The following is a 23,886-nucleotide window of genomic DNA, read 5'->3' as shown; positions in this document are numbered from 1 at the left end:
AAATATAGTTCACAACCTACAGCATGCCAGGATGTGATGCTGAGTCTGCATAGCCACTGTATACCCGGGTACTAGAGGAGACATACCTTCCATGCAGCAAAACAGAAATCACAAACGCCCCTTAAACTAGTGTTGGTGCATGTTGTACGAGTCCTTACCTGGTCTTGCTAGGTTTATCGAGGTGCTGTGGCAGAGAGCACATCACTGCAGCACGGCAATAAGTGGCTTGAATTTGAATGGAATTACCGGATTTCTCTTCGGATTTCTGTTAGGATTGTTTTATGGAAGTGCAGTGGAGGAACCATTGTCCTTTTCGTGTACTTACAAGCTTTAAGCCATCTCTCAACTTCGCCCTTCATAAACCTTCTGGTTTCGTTTTCAGGTACCCCATTGGCGCCTCTTGGGCTCTTCCAATCACCCTGAAAAGCTTCACCATCAAAAGATTTCAATCAATAAAATGTAATGAATCAATCAATACCTGAGGCGTGTTGAACATTTTCTTCCCCATTTCTATAGCAGTCTTGTCCTTCACCCAGGTGCATCCCCTCCTCCTTAGGAAAAGGAGCAGTAGCTGGAGTCTGGAAAGGAAGCAGCAGACACTATTACAGACAGAGTGCATGTGCAGGAAAAGGTTTAAAAGGAGAGCACAACAAGCAGTTTTTTTATTCAGGTGAAAGCAGCTGATGGGATGGCTTTCTGAAGGTGATCATGTGTAAGAGAAAGGGCAATTACAGGTGATTAATACATTAATTACATTTTTAATTTTAAACAATTGAGATTATTTTAATGCATTCATATACGGTTGTCTGGGAAGCAATATCTCCATAGCAGCGAATTCTTAAGCAATTATTCCCAGAGAGTCATAGCAGGTTCAATTTCTGTACTAGAAGGAGATGGCAAAAAATATGAGCAACAGATTCAGGCCTCTAACAAGGGTTTTTTGCCCCCAGATGTTTAAACTGGTAATCTTACAACGTGATTACTTTAATATTATCTATCCAAGCCCATTAAAAAGCCCTGGTCCAGTGCACACAGGTACCAGAGGACAGCATAGGGCACATGCCTACGTTTCAATAGGTTTTTATCAAAATGTTTGACAACATGTAGATGGACATTACCATTTGTATAAATGAAAGTGTATGGAAAGAACAACCCCCACCGCTCCCTTTCTTACCCTGGACTGGCCATGCACAGAAAGTCCAGTTGTAGACTTGAGCGTTACTGACTGTCCTTTCATGTCACAGAAGATGTTTGTTCCCATCCCCAGGGTCCAATCATGTGGACCTACCTTCAGACTCTCCAGAGTCAAAATTTACAAAACCCTCGAATATATTCAATACTCACAACTGTTTAAGGCAAGATATATTTGAGTTCATTGGAGAAGTAAGTTTGAAGTATGCCCCAGTGCCTCCTGAAATCCTCTTCCCTCTCCAGTGTGGTCTTAATTAATTCTTCATCCCCAAAATCCACCACCATTTATGCAGTCAGACCTTCACCATAAACTCCCTCGTCATCTTCCATCCGGCAAGAATCCTTTCCATTAATATAATGGGTATTCAGCTTCTGAAGAGCGCCTCACAGGGGCGGCTCCTCCATTAGGGCGGAGGCGCGCCGCCCCACTACCATTTTATGTTTCTGCTTCTCGCGCTGGGAGAAGGCAGAAGACAGGGGTATGCCTGGTTGGGGGCAGGCGGGAGGGTATGCCTGGTTGGGGGTCGGGTGAGTTGGGGAGTAGTGTTTTGCACCACTCCGAGTACCCTGACTGTTTGGTCGGCCCTGGGGCGGACCAAAGCAGTCATGTGCACTCTACATTTTCTCTAAGTAGGCTGCATGCAGCCTACATAGAGAAAATGGCCTCTCCACAGGTGCCTGGCTGGGCGCTGTCCACGACTCCACACCAATCACAACACTGCCATTGCAGCGTTGTGATTGGCTTACAGGAGGGGAGGGAGCATCTCTGTTCCTGTTCAGGAGCAAGAACACGCGGGGCCCAGCCCAGGAGCAAAGGCGGTGCGGGACCCAGTCAGGTAAGTTTTTTTAAATTTTAACTTCCCAACACCCCCCCCCCCCCCAATGCCAAATTCTGTAAAATGCGTGTAACTATTCTAATACAGTAGCTGTGTTTCGTGTGGAGGTCTCTCCGGGAGCGCAGGTATGTGATGGAATGCAGACGGTGTGTTAGTCTGCATGGATATCACCTTCGGGTTGTTTCTACAAGATTGCGCCAACATGTGCTTTATGGTAACTTAAGAGCGCACTGTGGCAGTGCTCACCAGTACAAAAGGGGTAGCCGTTACACTATGTGAAATGGTACATTTTGCATGAAAACAGAGGTTTGCTGTACAAGGATGAAGATGAAAGGACACCTCTGAGGACAAAGAACCTACTGGCTTAAATGTTTGCAATGTTTAACGGATGTGCTAAAAGTGGGGAAGAAGTGTGTTACAAAACTCGAAGTCTCACATCCCTACATAATTATCATATGAAATCTATATTGATGTAATAACTACACTTTCACAATTGTTATTAATATTTAGCTTTCTCAGATTTGCTTGGAAATGCACCATTTGCCCTCTCTTCTTTCAAAATGTTCTCAGGGGGAGAACCGCTCCCAAACCCCCTAATGACGGTCGGGCTCGCTCGCCACACGTCACTCATCCCGAACTTTTACGCCTCACCGCTTTCAAATGGCACCAGCCGCCACTGGTGCCTCAGTAAAGTTACCTCAGGACATGCCACTAGGTTATAACCTGTAGCTCCTTTGTCTTTATCACCCCTCTCCAAAACTGAGCAATGTGGGGCTGTGACCATAAAATGTAGGGACAGGTAAGGTCTCCTACATGCAGCCTTTTGCAAATTATTCAATGCGTAGATACACTGTGGAGTAAAAATACCATCTATAATGGATCTTACAAAGGGCTTCCTACACTAGTACACTTGATTAAAAGGCTCATTAGATGTAAAAGAAGAGAGCTTTACTGGCTTCGGATAACAACGACAATTCTCTTTAAAATAGAGGGCAGCCTATGTAAAAGCTCTTAAACCTACTAAAGCCTAGATTACCTAGTATCTCCAGAGGAAGCAGGAAACTAAAATGTGCTTCACATGCAAAGGTAAGCATGGCTTTCCTTAATATGCTCTTCAGAATTTATGCATAAATGCTCAAATCATAGGTTCCATGGAAATAGCTGAACAACTTTCTCTTGCATAGGCAGTATTGCAAGTTCCATAAAAGACATGTACAGCACATAAGGCCAGAAAAGACTGCCTCTATTCAGAACACAGAAGAAAGGGTGACCTACTTCGGGCAGGATGAATCATCCATGTACCCCTGACATTCAGAGACCCAATATAAATGAAGCTTTGTTTGTGTGGCTGGCCCCAGAACCTCCCAGTGTCCTGCTGCATGGATCTTTATGATCTTCCTGTGTAGGGGAGGAGCATCCTCTGGCGCTCGTGCCGAGATTCTTTTCTTTGCTGTATGTACCACCAGAGAAGCTGCTCCCCTTGCGCTGGCTGGAAGCCAGAGAGCCTCAGCTCTTCACCCTCTCCCACAATGAGATCTGAACACGTTCAGTGTTTCAGGGATACCCTGGGGCTTCATCTTGCAGAGCACCCAGCATCTTTTGCAACAGTGACGAACAGTTTTCTTACAAGAAATTGTCTGCACACGGACCAAGTGGTTCTCCACAATTCTCTCTCCCAACCCCCTGCGACAGCCACTCTTTTTGCAACCGGTTTCATCAAGGGAGCTGTGTGGATGCTGCTGGAGTTATACATAGCCGCCCAGTAAAGTTCTCCTGTTGCGGTAATGGAAGTTTTGAAGTTCTCCCCTCCCTGAGCTCAAATTTTGTCTCAGTAGCTGCTACCGAAGGGGGTCGGTAAAAAACTTTTTGTTACCTGGGATGGCGCTAGAAGGTCTGACACCGATGATGGGAAAAACAAAAAAAGGGTTGTGTATCCTGGTGCAGTGTGGGGGTAAGAAGTGAGTCACAAGACAACTCATGACTGAAAAGTTATTTGAACAAAAACAAAACACCCATGCCCAATACTCTGATGCACTCCTTTTGGAAAAGGTAAGATTGGCTGGTATTCTAGGACAGGCCAACACTTAGCTAAAATCTTTCCTTGAGGACAGATCTCAGGCAGGTTATCTTCCTCTGTTTACATTCACCTAAAAACTTCTTTGTTATGAAGTCCTGCCGGGCTCAGCCTTGAACCCCACTGTGAGAAAGTGCCTCTTTTGACATGGATAGCCCCCACTTTGAGGTTTTGATTTTACTGCACAGGGTCCCTGCCAACCAGGTCTCCTGTGCCAGCGCTTCTTCACTAAAATATATCATCAATTGGTACTTCTGCCCCCCCCACCCTGTAAGTCCCTAGTAAGTAGTACACTGGGTACCTAGGGCCTGGGAGCTTAAGAGGGTCCCCTGGGACCCCCCACACTAGGACCATGCTACTGCCCTTGCAGCAGGAAAAATGACAAAGTCGACATGGCACCCTCCCTGGGTCCTAAGCCAGCCAGCTCAGCCTGTAGGTATAGGTAAGTCACCCCTCTAGCTGGCCTTACAGGCCTAAGGCAGAGTGCACTAAACCACAGGTGAGGTCATATCTGCATGAGCAGATATGTTCTTACAATACTTAAGTCAGTTCTTAAATATTGTAAGTGCCAGGGAAGCCATGAGGAGTGCATGGGCTGGCAACTCGACAACCTGAATTCCACAGCACCATGATGGCTTTACTGAAACCAGGAGTGTTTTGTACCAAACAACTCCTTGTAATAAATCCACACTGATGCCAGTGTGAGATTTATTACACAATTTACTCAGAGGGCACCTCAGAGGTGCCTCCTGAAAACCTACCAACCCTGGTGTGGGCACTGACTGGCCCTCACAAACATGTTTCTGGACCCTTGGGTGGAGAGCCTCTGCTCGTAGACTAGAAATAATGCACATCCTAGACAGAGGTGTTAAACCTCCTTCCCCAGGATGGGCCAGTGTTCGAAGGGAAAGCTTCCAAGGCCAGCCGCCTTTGTAATGCAACCCCCAGCCTCTGCTGCTAGCAGCAGATGGCAGGCCCTGGCTTACACCCCCACTTTAGGCAGGATAATCTAGAAGAATAGGAGGTGTGCCCCTAAGGTGCGGTTGGCGAAGTGAAGCACATCTTCAAGTCCCTGCTATGTTGAAGATGGAGGGACCCCTCCAATCAAGGCTAGGTCCATGTCCCCTCCCACAGAAGGGTGGCATAAAAGAGGGTGTAGCCACCCCAGGTAAGGTGCCCACCGGACCTACCTGCTACTTCTCTAAAACGCCCCTAAATTTAGTATTTAGGTGGGTCGCCTAGACCTGGAAACTAGATCTGCGACAACCTAAGAAGAAAGAAGGCATCCTTGCAGAGAAGACTGAAAATGACGACTGCCTTGGTCCTAACTCTACCGGCCTGTTTCCATCTTCTACGAACCTGCGACCTGTCTAGCCGCCAAAGACCTTTGACACCCTAGGAGGACTGCTACCTTCGAAAAAGACTCCAATCTCCAGAGGACAGTGGCATTGTCCAGAAGAATCCAACTGCAAGGACTCTGGATCCAGGCAGATCTGCGTCTCCTGCCCACTCTGCACATGAAGCCCACGGCCCGAGTGGCTCACCTGTCTAGTGAAGTCTCCCCACCGATACTGACCAAGAGTCCAGTGTTGGCTGATCTCTCCTGATCTCCACGGTGGCACCTACAGTGTGAATCCAGACTCGGATATCGAAAGGCAACCCTGCACCCGAAGCCCCTGTTCCTTGTTGAGATGAACTGATGGTGCTCCTACGACCCCCTACACCGCTACTTACCTCTGCTGTCGTTTGTCTCCCTCCTACAACCTCTGGTGCCACGCCTACAGCCTGTTTGCCAACAACAGAATCTCCATTGAAGAGCACTGGGCGCCTGACGCTGAATTTGCACCCTGCCATCCTTGTGCCGCTGATGGTGTATGTTTGGTGCTACTTTGTGGTCCCCCCTGTGCTTAAGCTAACCGCCAATCCTTGGCCCCTGCAACCGATCTACTTACCTGCAAGCAGTGTGGCTCCGAGTAGCCCCAGTCTCAATTGAAACACATTGGGCCAAACTCTGATTTTGACCTCTGAACTCGGCCGCCCCTGTGTTAGTGGTGCGGGTTTGGTACTCACCCGATGCTTGATGAACTTTGGTCCCAAGACTTGAACTGTAAGTGTGATTCTTACCTGTTTTTACGGTGATATTGTTTTCCCTATAGGATAACATTGAACTGCTGCAAAATTGTTCTGTGTCGATTTTTGAAAGTGAAACGTATTTATAATTAAAAATGTATTTACCTCATTGCGAAGATCTTGGACTTAAAGTACAAACAATGCTTATTTTTCTAAAATTGTGGTAGATCTCCTTTTTGAGACCTGTCAATATTGGTCAATGTTGTGCAATAAATGTCTTACAATCCTCTATGTGAGGCCCAAGGCTGCTCGCCCACACTACCACTAATAGAGCACTTTGGGTTTTACATTGAGCCCTGTACACTTTTGAAGAACCCCTGAACTCTGTGCAAGGTCTAACCACCCAGTGGCCATACCATATCGAGAGCCAGCTTTATACACTAACCCTATTAAATATATACTAGGAAGCACTGGCCAAGTTAATTGAATCTTGAGGAATACAAGTAATATCTTAAGGAGATGACGCAACTTCTTTTGTCCTTTCATGAGTGTTAGACCTGGCATCATTGGCATGAGTCTCTCCTCGATTTTTTTTCTGTTTGCCTCCTCGGTTTACGATGTTTTTGCTGGATTATTTCTTTGGGCACTGTGCCACTGCTGATCAGTGCCACAGTGCAAGTGCTCCCTATGTTAAATTGTTACATTGATTGGTGTTACCGTGATTGGCTTGGTTGACTTACTTTTCAGACCCTAGTCTAGTGCACTGCGTGTGCCAAGGGCATGTAAGTTGACTGCTGCTGGTGGGCTTGCAGCACTGGTTGTGCCACCCACAGAAGCCGCTTGTAAAATGTGTCTCAGGCCTGCCACCGCAGCGCCTGCGTGCAGTCCCTGACTGCCATGTCGACTTGGCAAGGAAACCTACTTGCCAGTCTCTAAACCTTCACTTTGCCACATTTCAGACACCTCTATGGTAGGCCCTAGGGCAGGGTGCATTGTTGGTAAAAGGTAGGTCATGCCCTGATGTGTGTGGCATGACCTAATAGTGAATTACAGCCATTTTCGTTTTTCACTATTGAAGGGCTACCTGCCTCCCATAGGCCAGAATGGGCAGACGGATTATTAACTCCATTATAATCTATCTGACTCAGGGGGCATGGTAGCAGGTCGAGTTTAGTATCCCTGAACTCAGAATTTAATAACACATCCTTTAGGATGGATGGTTTTTAAATTCTAGGTTTGAAAATAGCCCTTTTAGAAAGTGGCTATTTTCTTGTCCAACTATCCACCGGTCTCTGCTGGTTTGGTGTGTGTGTCAGGGGCTGGGTGGCTCCAGAGGTCTGAATGAGTCAGTGTGGGGTGAATGAGGCATTTACACATAGTGAGGGAAGAGTAGCCTGCCCTGCCTGACACAATGCTGGCTCCACCTCCTGCTGGGCGACTGATAGCCCTGCTCCTGCCAGTGACAATACTGGCTCCGCCTCCTGCTGGGCGGCTGAGGACCCTGCCCTGCTCAGTGAATAGGCCAGGTGCCTCTGCCTGGCAACACCCACAACAAACCTGAGATGGTGGGAATTTCCCTGCTTGGACAAAGGGAACAAAGGAGAAATGGGGTATAAGAGAAGGAACCCTGAACCAAGAACTCAGATCACTTCTGACAAGGAAACCTCTACCAAGGACAAGAAGCCTGCTGATCTAAGGACTTGCCTCCCCCTTCTGCCAGTGTGCTGTTTGCTGGGGGGAACCTGAAGCTGCTTCTTTATTTTTGCCAAGGAACAAGGAGAGAGGAACTTGGTGTGTACTCTCAAAAGCTTGCTAGAAAATCTCCAAGGGCTGGAAGAGTGCCAGCCTCCTGTTGAAGTCACAGGGCCAAAGGACTTCACCCTCTACTGAATTGCTGGTTGCTGGAAAGTGTCATTTCCAGTGCACAGGGGAAATCTGCAGTCTCGACATCGCCGACGCCGCCGAATCCAGCTCGACATCGTGAGTAACGGCTCCAGTGTTCCGAGTCTTCGACGCCCGCCGCCGGGCCCGATCGACGCCAGTAGCAACGCCAGGAGTAGTGAGTATCGGCTCCAGCTCCAAGTGAGCCCGTCTTGACGCCGGTATCGACGCCAGTGAGTAGTGAGTATCAGCTCCAGCACTAAGCGACCCCGTCTCGACGCCGCTGCTGATCGCATCGACTCGACGCCCTTCTCGACGCCGTGAGCGCTGCTCCGGCCTGACACCTCTCGACGCCGCTGCAGATCGACCCGAATCCGAGGCACGACCGACGCCGACCTCGACGCCGTGGATCATCGTTTTCTTAATTTCCAAAGGTACTGTGTTTGGGGGTTCTGTTGCAACTCCAGGCTCGACGTAGCGCTCCTCGCGGTCGACGCCGAACCTTGGGAATATCGTAAACTCGACGTCGTGTGACTCCTGTGGGGGTCACATTGTTGCAAAGAACTGTGTTTTAAGAAGAATACTTACTTTTGTTGCTAAAGAACTATTTCCTAAGAAGAAACTTTACCTGAACTATTATTTTTCCTTCCAAAGAGTATTTATTAAGATTGTGGTATATTTTTGTCGTTATTTGGTCTTGTGCTAAGCCTTATATAAAAATACTATTTTTATAATAACTCCTGTGTTGTGTCCATCTGTAGTGTATTCACTTTATTACTGTATGTGGTCATAAATGCTTAACACACTGCCTCTGAGATAAGCCTGTCTGCTCTGCCAAGCTACCAAGGGGGTAGCAGGGGTTATCTGAGTGTGTAATCCCCTTGCCCTGACTAGAGTTGGTGGGTCCCAATTTGTCAGAAGTGTATACCTCTGCCAACTAGAGACCGCCGGTTCTAACAATGAGCATAAAGACGAGGCCCAAATAACCTTTAAGCAATGCTTACGAGAAATGGCAGGTTGGATGAATTCAAATTATCTTAAACTAAATGCATTTAAACCAAAATTATTTTTTGGGGGTCAACTGCTCGCCTGATCCAAGCACATGGTGGCCAGACCAAGTTGGCTCTGCACCGGCCTCCACTACTAGAAACTGGCATAAAAGAAGACTCTAATCTCACATTTGAACCTCAGGGCCTTCAGGCATATTCGATTCAGCGGCTGTAGACTGTGAAGCAGCAAGATTGAGTTTGAAAATTCTGTCGACAACCAATTTCTCCTCTATTGCGGTGCCTACACTGGCTGCCAGTGGTTAAACTTGTTCACTTCAAGGCTCTTTCTTTGACTTTTAGAGCTTCAGTCTTGCAAGGACCTTCCTACTTAAGAAAAAGACTCAATCCTGATCATCAATCTAGGTCTTTAAGATACAACAATCTCAGGCTGCTACAAGTCTCAAAAGTCCTTAAAGCCAGCAAAGGTGGTAGATCCTTCCCCTTTCTTACTGCTAAACCCTGGAACTCTCTCCCTATTAGTCTATGCTTGGTCCTTGCTAAGTCAATCTTTAAAAAGAAGCTAAAGACCTTCCTTTTCAATGAAGTCTAGTTTTAAGTCCGCTTGGCAATCAGCTTTTCTGCTAGTGCCGGGACACTTCGTTTAAAGAAGCTCTACGAATGAAATCGATTGATACTAGAATGTAGAAGCATTTAGAACATGTGTATCTACAGCAATACATGCTACAAACATTAATTGAAAAGAAAATCATGATCTGATCTCATTCCAATGCCACTGAAAGACTCCGGTTTTAATGCAAGCACTTTCTAATTTTTTTCTCTGGCCCATAAAAATATACTTCACATTTCCGGGGAATGAGATCAGGCTCAGGGGTCAAGGAGAGTGAATTATAGAGTTCAATGTAGGAATCCCAGTTATATCCAAAACAAACATATTCCTTTGTAGATAATGGCAGTGTTCGTGTTCTCGAAGAGGCTGTGGAAGCTCACACGACAAGAAGGATCTCTGCAAATGTTTACACTCCTTCCCTCTTCCTCCATTTGGTGGGGACCTATAGTGACCATATTGCCTCTGATGACAGCACACCAGAGGAACAATGTGCAGGGCAGGGAGTAAGGTAACTTTTCAGAGATACTGAAATTGCTCAATTCAAATTACCTGTAATCTCACATGGGTAACCACTATTGCCATGGGCATGGTGAATTCGCTTGGGCAGTATTTTTGCTAAGTTGTCGAACATTGTTTTTGAGCAATAGAGCACAGGCAGCGTTTCTGAAGGCTTGAAGATCAAATGCCAAGATGCTAAGATGTGGATCCCTCAGGGCTCAATATTGAGGTCATCTGGCCATAAAATCGACATAACCCCAATAGCCGAAGTCATTCACAGTTTTGAACTTGCACTAATTTCCTATGCTGACGGAACACATATTGTGGTTCTACCCATTGAAACCAAATGGGGACAACACCAACCTGCTTCTTTTCTGGTGGAGCTTTGCCATCTTGGTCCCCAGCCTATTGGACAACTGACTCAGGGCTGTTTCCCATTCCCAAAGAATAAGTAAAAAACCTGGGCATCACGATGGATACAACAATTTCCTTTATTCATCAAATACATTCCATCAGATATTCATACTTTTATTTGATTGAAAATGCTATGCAAAGTTTTATCTCTACTACCAGAGAGAGTTTGGAAAACAGTGGTCTGCACTATATTTCTATAGTAATGTTTTATTAAGTCTTCCTCAGAAATCTACCTCGCGGATTCAATGGACCCAAAAGCTGCAGTGAGATTACTTCTAAAACTGCATCGTCGAAGCAAGATACTGCTTCACTTGAAGGCGCCTCACTGGCTCCCGGTTCACTGCTGAGTTCAGTTGAAGGTTCTGTTTTTGCCATGGAGCCTTTTGTAACAAATGACCATTGTTTATTCAGGCAAAACGTCCCACCTACTCCCTGCACTGGTCTCCGAGATCTTCAAGAGCGAAGCTAGTGACAGTTCCAAGTTTTAGACTTGCAAGGAGGGGAAGGAGACCTTTCTCTTTATTACGCCTTAAGATCCAGAATTCCTCCATAGACCCAGGGGCAGAAGAGAACTTTTAGTTTTTAGGACCTGGCTTTTTATCCAGCCCTGATCTTATGTTCCTGCCTGCCTACGGTGCCTCTGTCTTTCAGCACCAGGACTGAGTTACTGTCGAGCTTAACCAGTATCTTGTTTCATTCATAGCAAGATCGGCTGCTAGGACATTGAGATTTGTTCAGTGAGGCATCTGTAGGCCGCCATATGCAGATCGGCTGCTAGGACATTGAGATTTGTTCAGGGAGGCATCTGTGGGCGGCCATATGCAGATCGGCTGCTAGGACATTGAGATTTGTTCAGTGAGGGATTTGTAGGAGGCCAATCTCCGAGTTTACGGTGCACAACTAATCTCTACCTATGAGTGACAATCGGAGCTAAAGTGATCATCTTGAACGTCACAGTCAGAATCTTATAAATTCGCATAAACTGCCACGGATTCTCATTGTTTCTTATCCCAAAAGAGACGGGCATTAAATCTTAAATCCCATTGAAAAGAGGTGCCTCCACAAGAAGTACCAAGCATGGCAAGTTAAATACTCTAATAAGAGGAATTGAAAACTTTGTAGTACCTGCAGGGCAAGATATCTCACTGTCAGATTTCTGTGCCAATACCAATGTTTTAGATGAAGCTTGGCATGAGTTCAAATGAGCAGGCTGTGAAAAGTGGGCTTCTTGTAAAGTACAAGAACTTTGCACGTTTCTTGGCCTCTGGGATGTAAACTTTGAAAAGGTCTCAGACTGAGTTTATATTTGCTGTTGATTCTTTATAAGTATCAGGGTACAGAGTGTTTGTTGAACAGAAACCCAGACCAGAAATTGTTAAATGGGTGTCTTTCTACTGTGTGTCAGGATTACAATAATATCAAAAGTAGTACCAGAAACTAAACAGCTGCCTGTATTGTTTGTCAGTTTCACACCCAGTTCTTTCCAGTCAGCTCTTACTTATGTTCAACTAAAATACATCTATCAACACAGTTTACTGAGCTCCAGCGCAACTTTAGGACATTTGTGGTCGATTTTCTGCTAAGTGGCTTCATCCTTGATCATGTCTAAATTAGACCAATGCAACAGCTTATTTCTCACTGCTTATAAATATATTCTAACCAAACTACAAGTCCCTCAAAATGCTGCTGCCATACTTCTAGAACAAATTCCCAAATTTCACTGTCTCTCAGTCTATCAAAAAGCTGCACTGGCTCCCTATCAAACAAAGAATCACTTTCAAGGTGCTCGGTCTAGCCTAAAAGGCTATTCATGATCTTAGTCCTGACTTTCCTATTCAGAGCTGCAAATGGTGCTGCCCCAACAGACGTCTACGTTCGGCAAATGCCAAACTCTATACTTCCCAGGATTAAGTGAGCCAGGTGGGGTGGCAAGAGCTTTGTGTTGGTAGCCTTCAAGGCACGGAATGCTCTACCTCTTTCCATCAAAGTGGCACCTAATTTTTTTGCTTTCAGGAAAGCCCTGAAGACCTGGCTATTTAGGGCCTTGTAATTCTGGGGTCTCTCGATCTGCTTCACCTTGCTGGAATCAACAGCGTCTCAACAACTCCAGGTAATAGTGTGCTTTACAAATCTCGCTAACATAAAAACAACATATCCGTAATGAGTCTCATCTGGTGTCCCAAAGTTTCTCTGGTACTGGGATATTGTAATGGGAGGCAAAGTTTCCAGTGTGTCAGCCAGGCAACTTTGCAGTGCACTGGTAAAGAAAAGTGAGAATTTCCCAACCAGTAGCAAGATGCGAGAGCACCTCCAGGTAAATACATGCATGGTTTACAACAAAGCAACCGGAAATCAAAATTGTCAATGGAGTAACGCTGCTGCTTAAAATTAAAGAGACTTAGAGCCACTAACAAATGCATTTCAAAAGACCAACAAATACGTACATTAACTTCATTGAAAAGACCACATGTTTTCTTTCTATATACTTCAGATGGCTGCCATGAAAAGGTCACCAAGTCTTACTACTAATCCCATCATTGCTCAAAATGCCAGGTTGCGGTTGTCAGTAATATCACTCAGAAGTTTTGCTCCCAAACATATGTTAAAGCCCGAATGGGTTTTCTGATGAAGTTGAATGGATGGGGAAAAAACAAATTACCTGTTGCATATGAATGCTCTGATGTTTGAGTAGCTCCGATCGCCAACGGAATCCCTTCCCACAAGCAGGGCAATGAAACGCCCGCTCTCCGGTGTGTATCTTTTGGTGTGTGGTTAGGTGTTGTCGCTGGATGAATGTCTTGCCACACTGAGCACACTGGTAAGGCCGCTCCCCGGTGTGAATCCGCTCATGAATGAGAAGCGAGGTGTGACGCCGGAAGCTTTTTCCGCACACATTGCAGATATAGGAGCGTTCTCCAGTATGGACACGCTGGTGCGCTCGGAGTGTCCTCTTATTGAGAAAGGTTTTCCCACACTCCCCACATGTCTGTGCCTTTTCACTTTTAAGAGGGTTGCGACGGCGGAGGAGTTTGGCTCTTTTATTAAAGAGTCTCAACTCTGGGCCTTTCAGGGAATCCTTTTCACTTCCAGCCCTGATCCTTGATGTCCTTGTTGCTGGAAACAAAACATAATGAAGTCTAAATAAATTTTATTTAAATTGAAGCAGTAAAATAACCAAACCAAAACGTTCCCATCACCAATACTCAGTTATCAACATTAATACCTTAACATTCAATTACACCATAAAAAGGAAAACACTGTGTGTTAGGATAAGAAATCTATCTATAGATTACCCAGTGGAGGTTGCCACAGAGTAGCTATATTTAGGCCAGCTGTTCCATTGGAAAAGTGTTTGTGTTGGCAATAACTTTGGCCAAGTCTGACAAATCGCGACAAACTTTCCAACAAGGTGCTACGTTTTGACTGGTTATGCATGGAAAGTTATAGAAGTGTGTACGTGTGTGTATACACCCCCCCCCCCCCCCTCCCCTCAGGGCGGCCGAACGGGCTCGGAGTAACCCATGAAAACACCATCCAGTGAACACAAAAAGTGAGGCTCAATACTGGTAACCAGGCTTTAATTCCGGCATATTTTAAGCAGCGCAGCATACTTCCATTAGCTAACGTTTCGGCGATTGCCTTGTTCACAGCTGGAAGTTCCACCAAATAATTTGCATAGTGCGTCATTGCGTGCTTTTAAATTGTTAATCACATGACTGGATGCTCGAAATACAAATCCCACAGTGCATTGTTGAATCAATAATGAATAAATGTCATGAAGATTCTCGTTGTTATTTCACCATAATTATAATCTTAGAGTTCTTACTTGGTAATGACACTGTGGTTAGTTTGAAGTCATTAATCAGAGTAGCCAGGCGATGTTGCTGTTAATGTTCCTTTTCCCTGAAAGCAAACCTCATTATCAAGCACCATCGTAGAAGGAACATCCCTCACGAATCCCTTCCAACATGCGCTCATTTATTTGCTGCAATAGCTTTCCTCAATAGGCTGGGCGCATGTGTGGGTCAGACTCCTCAATTGAAATACACAGAAGCATTTCCCCGATTCTGGAGTCCCCGATCCTTCAGGGTGGCCTCACGGGAACGGGCTCGGAGTAACCCATGAAAACACCATCCAGTGAACACAAAAAGTGAGGCCCAATACTGGTAACCAGGCTTTAATATATACACACACAGAAAAAAAACAACAGTTACAGGGACGTTATAGTTAGGCTCAGATTTTACCCAAACAAAACAATAGAAATTCAGAATTGGCCCCAGGGGTGGATTACCAACGAAGCGCGTGTGATGGCGCTTTGTTTAGGAACATTTCTGAGGAGATTCATGGATCCAGCTGAAATGGATTTATAAAAAAAAAAAATAAAAAAAAAAAAATCTTTATTGGCCCTGCGGGGTCCCCCCCCAAAAGGCCTAGGGGGTCAAGGTATTTCTACCCTGACAACCTTTTTTTTTCTTTCCTAACGTTTTTTCTGGGACTCTGCTCAAGCAGTCTCCCAAGGTAGCTTCCTGGTTTGAAGGGTTGGCAGCTAGTCAGTTTACAGCACAAGAACTGTCAGATTTGCTGGTAATCCGCGTGCCCAGATATACAATTTTGTTTTCAGGTCAATATCTCCCAAACTACTGAACGGATTTACACCAACTCACAAAAAAAACAAAACAATCTGCATACCAAGATTTAGCTTTCCTCCACAATTTGGTGTAATTCCGTCCAGTGGTTCATGCTGTAGTCATGTCTAAAGGTCCTATGGGAATTAACATAGGGAAAAACATTTTGGGAACACCACATTTTCTCAGCACCCACTACACGAAACACCCTGAAACTTTCGAGCCACTGGTGAAGTACCAGGCAAATTTGTTGGGAACAGTTCATGAAGATTCATCAAGAGGTGCCAAAGATATAAGCAACTGAAACTAGGTCCTACCTATAACTACCTACTGACTAGGGGTGGGCGGAATTTGCGTAATCGCGTTGCGCAAATCTCCGCGAAACGGTAAAAAATCTCCGCGAACACGCAGAAATTCCGCGAACACGCGGAATTGCTTGTTCGCGATACTTTTTTCCTGTTCGCGATCGCTGTTTGCATGCTCGGGGTGAAATATCTCGCGAACACGCATAATGAGAACGCGAACAAGCAAAAAATTTCGCGAAGTCGCGGAACGCAGATTTTTGGGCAATTTTGCGTTCTCCGCGGAACGCGAAATTACCCAAATTCCGCGAACGGAACGGAATTTACTGCCCAGGCCTACTACTGACTACCACCAATAGGTAATTATATATATATATATATATATATATATATATATATATATATATATATATATATATATATATATATATATATATATATATTTTACACCTACTGGCGGTCGCCAGTAGGTAGTTATAGTTAGGACCCCTTTTCCATAGGAAATCCGCAACATTCTATTTTGAATAACTTTGGCGCCGGTCGATGAATCCTCGCGAATTTCTCAAAATAGGTGGGGCGCTACGCTCCGCTCCTACCCTGAAAGTCTCGGGGGGATTCGTCAAGCGGGGGCTGAGATAAAAGGGGGGTCCCAAAACGCGTTTTTCCCATGCATTTTTCCATAGGACCTTTAGACAGAGCTACAGCCCGAACGGCTGAACAGAATTACTAGAAATTTGGCAGAGAGGTAGTCCCTAGGTCAAGGAAGTGCCTTTTGTAGGTTTGGTGTAAATCTGTTCAGTAGATTCTGAGAAAATAGCCTTTAAATCAATATATATATCTGAGCCCGCTTACGGTACGCTTACCGTACGCTTACGGTACGCGTACGGTGGCGTGCGCGATTCTGATTGGCTCTTAGATCTTAGTAAACATTCGAATCGGCCGAAACCAGGAAGCGGCGTCCGCCATTTTGTCTCTCGCACTGAGTGTTATTTATCAAACATGATGCCCAAAAACATGTTACGGGGCTGTTTTGACAACTCCCTCCCACATAGTCATGTTGAGGGAGTCCCCAAACATCCCCCAAGAGCAAAAACGGTTTTATTTTTCTTTCGGCAATTTCGCCGAGTACGCTTACCGTAAGCGTACGGTAAAAAAATATATAAAAAAAAAAAACACTATCCACACTTACCCCACCCCCTGTGCTTTTGGTGGCCGCAGGCCACCAAACGTACAGGGCTTATGACTTGTGAAAAAAAACTAAATTTTGGCAACATGAAATTATAAAATCGAAATAAAAAAACACTATCCACATTGACCCCACCCCCTGTGCTTTTGGTGGCCGAAGGCCACCAAATGTACAGGGCTTACTAAAGTTGATAAAAACCGTGCACGGAACGAACTGCGTTAAGTGGGCGCGCACACCTCGAATGGCGTAAAGTAACTTAGCATTTAAAAAACCGTACAAATTCACTGAAAAAACCATAGGTTTCACACATGTTATAGTTAGCGGAAATTTTACTGATAAAAAAACAATGAAATTGCCCCGTTATAGTTAGTGCTGGCAACTATAACTCACGCGACCGCAATCTTCTGCTGATGACATATGTGTCTTTATAAAAAAAAATATTTGTAATATATGTATAGCTAAAAATGTATGGAAGAAGACATGGGCAAATAAGTGTCTAAATACAGTATTAGCATCAGCAGAGGATTGCGGTCGCGTGAGTTATAGTTGCCAGCACTAACTATAACGGGGAAATATATATATATATTTATTCACTTTATATTTAGAAATCTTGAGAAATTCAGTGATAAAACAAAAGTTGAAGTGATGCTCTAGTTAGGTTAAAATGTCAGTTAAAATGCTACATTTTAAACTAAAAAAAATCCACTGAAATTCACCAGTTAAAGTTGACTGAAGTTACTATTACTCTCGCCCCCATGCACAGTGTTGTCATCAATGATGTCCTTTTTGATGTTGTAGCAATGTTAACAGTGATGTTATAAATCCAGGCCGCAAGGGATGTAATATGTGAGGTAATAAGCAGTGCATTGAGGAGTTTGTGCTTAGATCTGTTATTCATCTGAGATTTTGGTTCTAACTGTAAATAAGGAAATTACGGCTCGGTGTGAGCTCATTGCTGACTGGAAATGTTAACTGCAAAGGCGGATTTACTGAGATGGGCAATATCTGTGTGGGCTTCTCAAAGATGGATGCTTATCGGTAACAGTAATTTTGTGGGCTGGCACTATACTAGATTCACATGCCATACCTCACCCTACCTACTAGTGTAATTAACCAGCCAATACTCTACTTTTAGCAATGCAGTTCATCTGCCTGTAACTCCGATATCCAATCAACTCCATGAATCACAAGTTACTTACCTTCGGTAACGATATATCTGTAAGAAACATTAGTAGTGATAGATTCCTTACCTTAGAATTACCCTCAGGAGTCAGACTGGATCCGGAAAGTTTTCGTCAGCAGTACCCGTGCGCGTCGGTAGGTGTTGTCGTGCGGCTCCGCATGCGTCATTGGCGTCGTTGGCGCCGGGATGTCGTCGCTGGAGCAACTTAGACGCGCCCACACGTCAGTTCTGTACACGACTTTCCGTGCCAGGAACGCAGAGCCATGCAAGAAACTGACCACTGGTGCCATGAAACTAGGGCCCTGAAAGGAATAACCTTAACCCTAGAAATCAGTTTGAAGAACGGGGAGGATGGGTGGGACGGTAAGGAATCTATTACTACTAATGTTTCTTACAGATATATCGTTACTGAAGGTAAGTAACTTGTGCATCTGAAAGAAACACATAGTGATAGATTCCTTACCTTAGAATAGATACCCCAGCAATAACAACCCCGGTGGTGGGTCTGCGAACCAAGATCACACCAGAAAATCCTGGAGAACAGAACGGCCAAAGAAGCCGTCTCTCCGGACTTGGCTGTCCAGGCAATAATGCTTGGTAAACGTGTGCAGTGAGGCCCACGTAGCTGCCTGACAGATGTCATGCAAGTGAACTCCCCGTCCCAAAGCAGTAGTAACTGCCGTCGCCCTGGTAGAATCGGTGCGTAGCTTCACCAGTGGAGCCTTTTTAGCCAAAGAATAACAAGCCTTTATGCACAGAACAACCCACCGAGAGATGGTCCGCTTGTGCACGGCCCGACCTTTCTTGGGGCCCACGTAGCCAACAAAGAGCTGGTCATCCACCCTGAACTGTTGTGGGCGGTTAAGGTAGAATGAGAGCGCAAGTTTTGGGTCCAGACGGTGGAGCCTCTCTTCCTCTTTTGAGGGAGACGGAAAAAAGGTGGGCAAGTGATGGTCTACCCGATATGAAAGGCAGTGACAACCTTTGGCAGAAAAGATGGACGAGTCCTTAGAACCACTTTGTCTGGATGGATATAGAGAAAAGGAGGTTTAGAAGAAAGAGCCTGGAGCTCACTCACTCCTCTGACAGAGGTGATGGCCACCAGGAAAGCTGTCTTTAAAGTGGGAATACGAAGAGGACAGTTGTGAAGGTTCACGTCCCACTGAGGCATTATGAAAGGGACAGGAGGGAAAAGATGAGTAATGCCTTTTAAGAATCTATTTACAACTGGGGACTTGAAAAGGGAAGGCTGATCTGGGAGCCGTAACGAGGCTGAAATGGCCGAGAGATAGCCCTTGACAGGGCCCAGAGCAGAGCCCTGCTGGGCCAAAGAAAGGAGGAATAAAAGTACCTCTGAAAGAGGGGCAGAAAGGGGATCCACCAAACTTCGAGAGGTAGGTCAAAAGACGTCAACTGCCGCCACTTAATCTCCACGCAAGGAAGTGGAGGCTGGACAGGTTCGGGTGGACGACCGTCCCCTGTTGCTGCGAAAGAAGATCCTCCCGAAGAGGCAGTCAGATTGGGGGATCGATAGCCATGCTCAGTAGCTCGGGATACCATACTCTTCGAGCCAGTCCGAAACCACAAGAATGACTTGGGGCCCAGACGCGCTTGATCTTCTTCAGCACTCTGGGTAGAAGTTGCATAGGCGGAAAGGCGTATAGTAGACCGCAACTCCACTCGCGAGGAAAAGCGTCACCTAGCGGGTGCCGCCTTGGAAATTCCAACGTGCAGAACTGATGAAAGTGCGCGTTCTCTTCTGTGGCAAATAGATCTAACCAAGGCTCTCCCCACTGCTGAAAGAGACCTTGCGCCACGTCCGAGTGCAGACGCCATTCGTGATCCATCAGGCACTGGCGGCTGAGTTCGTCCGCCCTGGCGTTCAGAGAATCTGCCAGGTGTTGAACCACCAGGAAAATGCCCTGATGTTCCAGCCATGTCCAGAGACGCAGAGCCTCCTGACATAGGGTCCACGACCCCACCCCGCCCTGTTTGTTGCAGTACCACATGGCGGTGGTGTTGTCTGTGAACACCTGCACTACTCTCCCCTTGACAGAGGGAAAGAATCCTTTCAGTGCAAGTCGCATCGCCCGAAGCTCCAGAAGGTTGATATGGAGCCGGGATACCGCCGGAGACCAGAGTCCTCTGATCTCCGCCTCTCCCATGTCGCCTCCCCATCCCAGAAAGGACGCGTCCATCACCACTGTGTGTTCAGGTTGGGGAAAGGAGAGGGATCTGCCATTGACCCAATCACGATTCGTGCGCCACCGCACTTGTTGTGCAGTGCCCTCCGAGATCCGGACGTGATCGGACAGGTTGCCCTGATGCTGTGGCCACTGGAACTTCAGGTCCCACTGCAGAGCCCGCATATGCCATCTGACATGCTCCACCAACAGGATGCAGGTGGCCATGAGGCCCAGTAGCCGAATGGTCATCCTGACGGAAACATGGGATAAAGGCTGAAAGATCGGAATCATAGCCTGAATATCCCAGACTCGCAGCTTGGGAGGAGAAACCTGAAACTGCGCCGAATCCAGAACTGCTCCGATGAAAAGGAGCTTCTGAAAGGGAATCAGGTGCGACTTCAGCACGTTGATGAAGAACCCCAGCAAATGCAGGAGGACGGCCGTAGTCTGGAGGTGGGAGACGACTGCCTGGGGCAAGCCCGCCTTCAACAACCAGTCGTCGAGATAGGGGAAGACTGGGACTCCTGAGCTGCGCAGATGAGCTGTGACCACCGCCATCACTTTCGTGAACACCCGAGGGGTGCTGGCTGGTAAGGCCAAAAGGGAGCACGGTGAACTGAAAGTCCTCGTGGCCTACCGTGTACCCCAGGCAACACCGGTGGGCCGGCAATTGAATATGCTACTTACCCGTATGCATCTGTTCTTGGCATGTAGGGCTGCTGACATTCATATCTGTGCATAGATCACCGCCTAGTGTTGGGTCCGGATGATTGCACATTGTTGTCCTGGAAGAGTCTTCGAAGTATCACGAGATAGGTGGCTCCTCCCCTGGACTACAGTGCGCATGGGCATCCTCTCCATCCTTAGATTGTTTTTCGCCATTGTGGCAGTGATGGAGTAGATACAGTAAGTGATGACCATGCTATACAGTAATTCTGAGTGCTGCAGCCGCTACAGGCGCCAGGGAGGAGGGTGGGCGATATGAATGTCAGCAGCCCTACATGCCAAGAACAGATGCATACTAGTAAGTAGCATATTCAGTTCGAGGCATGTGGGCTGCTGAATTCATATCTGTGCATAGATTATATAGCAGTCCCTCCATTAGCGGCGGCTGCCCGTGCCAGCTGCAGCAGGCTGAAAAAGAGTTTTGAGAACAGCCTGTCCTACAGCTGCCTGCTGTTTTGAGTGTACATCTACACAGTAGTGTTTGGTAAATGTATGTATAGTGGACCATGTGGCTGCTCTACATATTTCCTGCAAAGGAATGTTTCCTAGGAAAGCCATGGACGCCCCTAACGTTCGTGTTGAGTGGGCTCGTGGGGGAATCGTTAATGTGCGTTTAGCTTCTTGATAGCAAATTTGAATACATTTAACAATCCATCTGGCTATCCCTGCTTTGGAAATGGCGTTGCCCTTGTGTTGTGGAGAAAAGGCAACGAAAAGTTGTTTTGTTTTCCTAAAATCCTTTGTTCTGTCTATATAGTACATGAGGGCCCTCTTTACATCTAGTGTATGGAGCATTCTCTCTGCGACATTTTGTGGATTTGGAAAGAAAACAGGCAGTTCAATAGTCTGATTCATGTGGAACTGCGATATCACTTTAGGCATGAATTTGGGGTTGGTACGTAGTACAACTCTGTTTGCGTGAACCTGTATGAATGGCTCTTGAACGGTTAGTGCCTGGAGTTCACTAACTCTTCTTAACGAAGTGATTGCCACTAAGAAAGCTACTTTCCAGTTGAGGAATTGAATCTCACATGAATGGAGAGGTTCAAAAGGTGGACCCATTAATCTGGTGAGGACCACATTGAGGTTCCACACTGGTGCCGGTGGGTGTCTCGGGGGAATCACTCGTTTGAGTCCCTCTAAGAAGGCTTTGATGGCAGGCACTCTGAATAAAGAGAGGTGCTGCCTGTTTTGAAGATAGGCTGCTATCGCGGTTAAATGTATACGTATGGAGCTATATGCCAGATTGCATAAGTGTAAGAGGTAACAGATGATGTTTTGAATGGTTGCATCCAGCGGATTAATGTCATTGTTGTTGCAGTAAATGACAAACCTTTTCCATTTAGCCGCATAGCAAGCTCTGGTTGTGGGTCTTCTGGCCTCCTTGATAATATCCATACATTCAGGTGGCAGGTTTAGATAGCCAAACTCTAAGACTTCAGGAGCCAGATTGCCAGGTTCAGCTGTTGCGGATCTGGGTGCTGAATTTCGCCATGGTTCTGCGTTAAAAGTGCGGGTGTGATCCGCAGCCTTTGATGCGGCACCACGGAAAGTTCTACAAAGGTGGTTACCATGGTTGGCGTGCCCATGTGGGAGCAACTAGGATGAGTGTCAGTGAGTGTTGTCGCAGTTTGCGTGCCACTAGCGGTATTAATGGCGCTGGGGGAAAAGCGTACGCAAATCTGCCGGACCAGTTCATCCATATCGCATTGCCCTGTGACTGCGGATGTGGGAACCTGGCGGCAAAGCTTTGGCATTTTGCGTTTTCGTTTGTGGCGAATAGGTCTATCTCTGGATGACCCCACTGTTGGAAGTACGGCTGGAGTACTGACGGATGTAGCTCCCACTCGTGCATCTGGTGGCTGTGTCTGCTGAGCAGATCCGCCATCTGGTTGTCCTTGCCCGGGAGGTGTTCCGCCATGAGGAATATGTTCCTCTGAATGGCCCACTTCCACATGCTCTGAGCTAGATGAGACAACTGTGGAGAGTGTGTTCCTCCCTGATTCTGTATGTAGTACATGGCAGTCATGTTGTCCGTCCGGATCAACACGACTTTGTTGCACAAGTGTACTTTGAATGCCTTCATGGCTAGGAAGATTGCCATCAGTTCCAGAATGTTGATGTGCATCTTCTTTTGCTGTGTCGTCCATAGTCCCTGCACTGTGTAATTGAGTACATGAGCTCCCCATCCCTGGAGAGAGGCGTCCGCCGTCAGTATTATTTGCGGAACAGGCTCTTGGAACGGTCGGCCCTTGCAAAGGTTTTGTGGATTCCACCAATGCAGAGAGTTGTATGCCCGACCGCTCACCTACACTAGGTCTGTTAATAGTCCTTGAGCCTGATTCCATTGACGTGCCAAGCACTCCTGAAGCGGGCGCATATGTAGTCTCGCGTGCGTGACTATGAAAATGCAGGAGGCCATCATGCCTATCAACTGCATGAACACTCGCGCTGGAAGGGAGTGTTGAGGTTTGAACTTTGTGATCAGCAGTTGCATGCTGTTGATCCTCACTAAATTTGGCTGAGCTGTGGCTGTCAGAGTGTTTATGGTACTGTCGTACGTGTGCGGGTTGAAGGTGTGATTTTGGGTAATTTAGTGAGAATCCTAGACTGTGAAGAAGGTGAATGGTGAGGGACATGTGGCTGGCACATTGCTGGGCTGACTTTGCCTGAACAAGCCAGTCGTCCAGGTAAGGGAAGACGTGAATGTGCTGTCTCCGTAGATGTGCAGCCACTGTCGCTAGACACTTGGTAAAGACCCTGGGTGCCGTTGTTACTCCGAAGGGGAGAACTTTGAACTGATAGTGGTGATCCTGAATAGTGAACCTGAGATATGCAGCCACTGTCGCTAGGCACTTGGTAAAGACCCTGGGTGCCGTTGTTACTCCGAAGGGGAGAACTTTGAACTGATAGTGGTGATCCTGAATAGTGAACCTGAGATATTTTCTGTGCGATGGGTGTATGGGTATGTGGAAATACGCATCTTTCAAATCCAGTGTGGCTAGGAAGTCTCCCTGACTGAGTAACGGTAGAACCTGCTGTAGGGTGAGCATATGGAAATGGTCTGATAGAATGTAGTGGTTGAGGGGTCTCAGGT

The 23,886-nt window shown here is 46.4% G+C and overlaps 1 protein-coding gene across 3 annotated transcripts in view; it reads right to left on the bottom strand.

Moving 5' to 3' along the window:
* The window catches only part of LOC146806240 (uncharacterized), a 231,090-nt gene that overhangs the window by 97,440 nt on the left and 109,764 nt on the right, over positions 1 to 23,886 (bottom strand). For all 3 annotated transcript variants that reach the window (XM_085623481.1, XM_085623483.1, XM_085623482.1), the window contains exons 8-9: positions 13,241 to 13,695; positions 479 to 578 (exon numbers count right to left, since the gene is read on the bottom strand). In XM_085623481.1, coding sequence (XP_085479607.1) covers positions 479 to 578; positions 13,241 to 13,695 — 555 coding nt within the window. The remainder of the gene's footprint in view (positions 1 to 478; positions 579 to 13,240; positions 13,696 to 23,886) is intronic.

The sequence above is a fragment of the Triturus cristatus genome, chromosome 8 (genome assembly GCF_964204655.1).
Source record: "Triturus cristatus chromosome 8, aTriCri1.1, whole genome shotgun sequence".
Taxonomy (NCBI): domain Eukaryota; kingdom Metazoa; phylum Chordata; class Amphibia; order Caudata; family Salamandridae; genus Triturus; species Triturus cristatus.
This window is presented reverse-complemented; position numbering and strand designations above follow the sequence as displayed.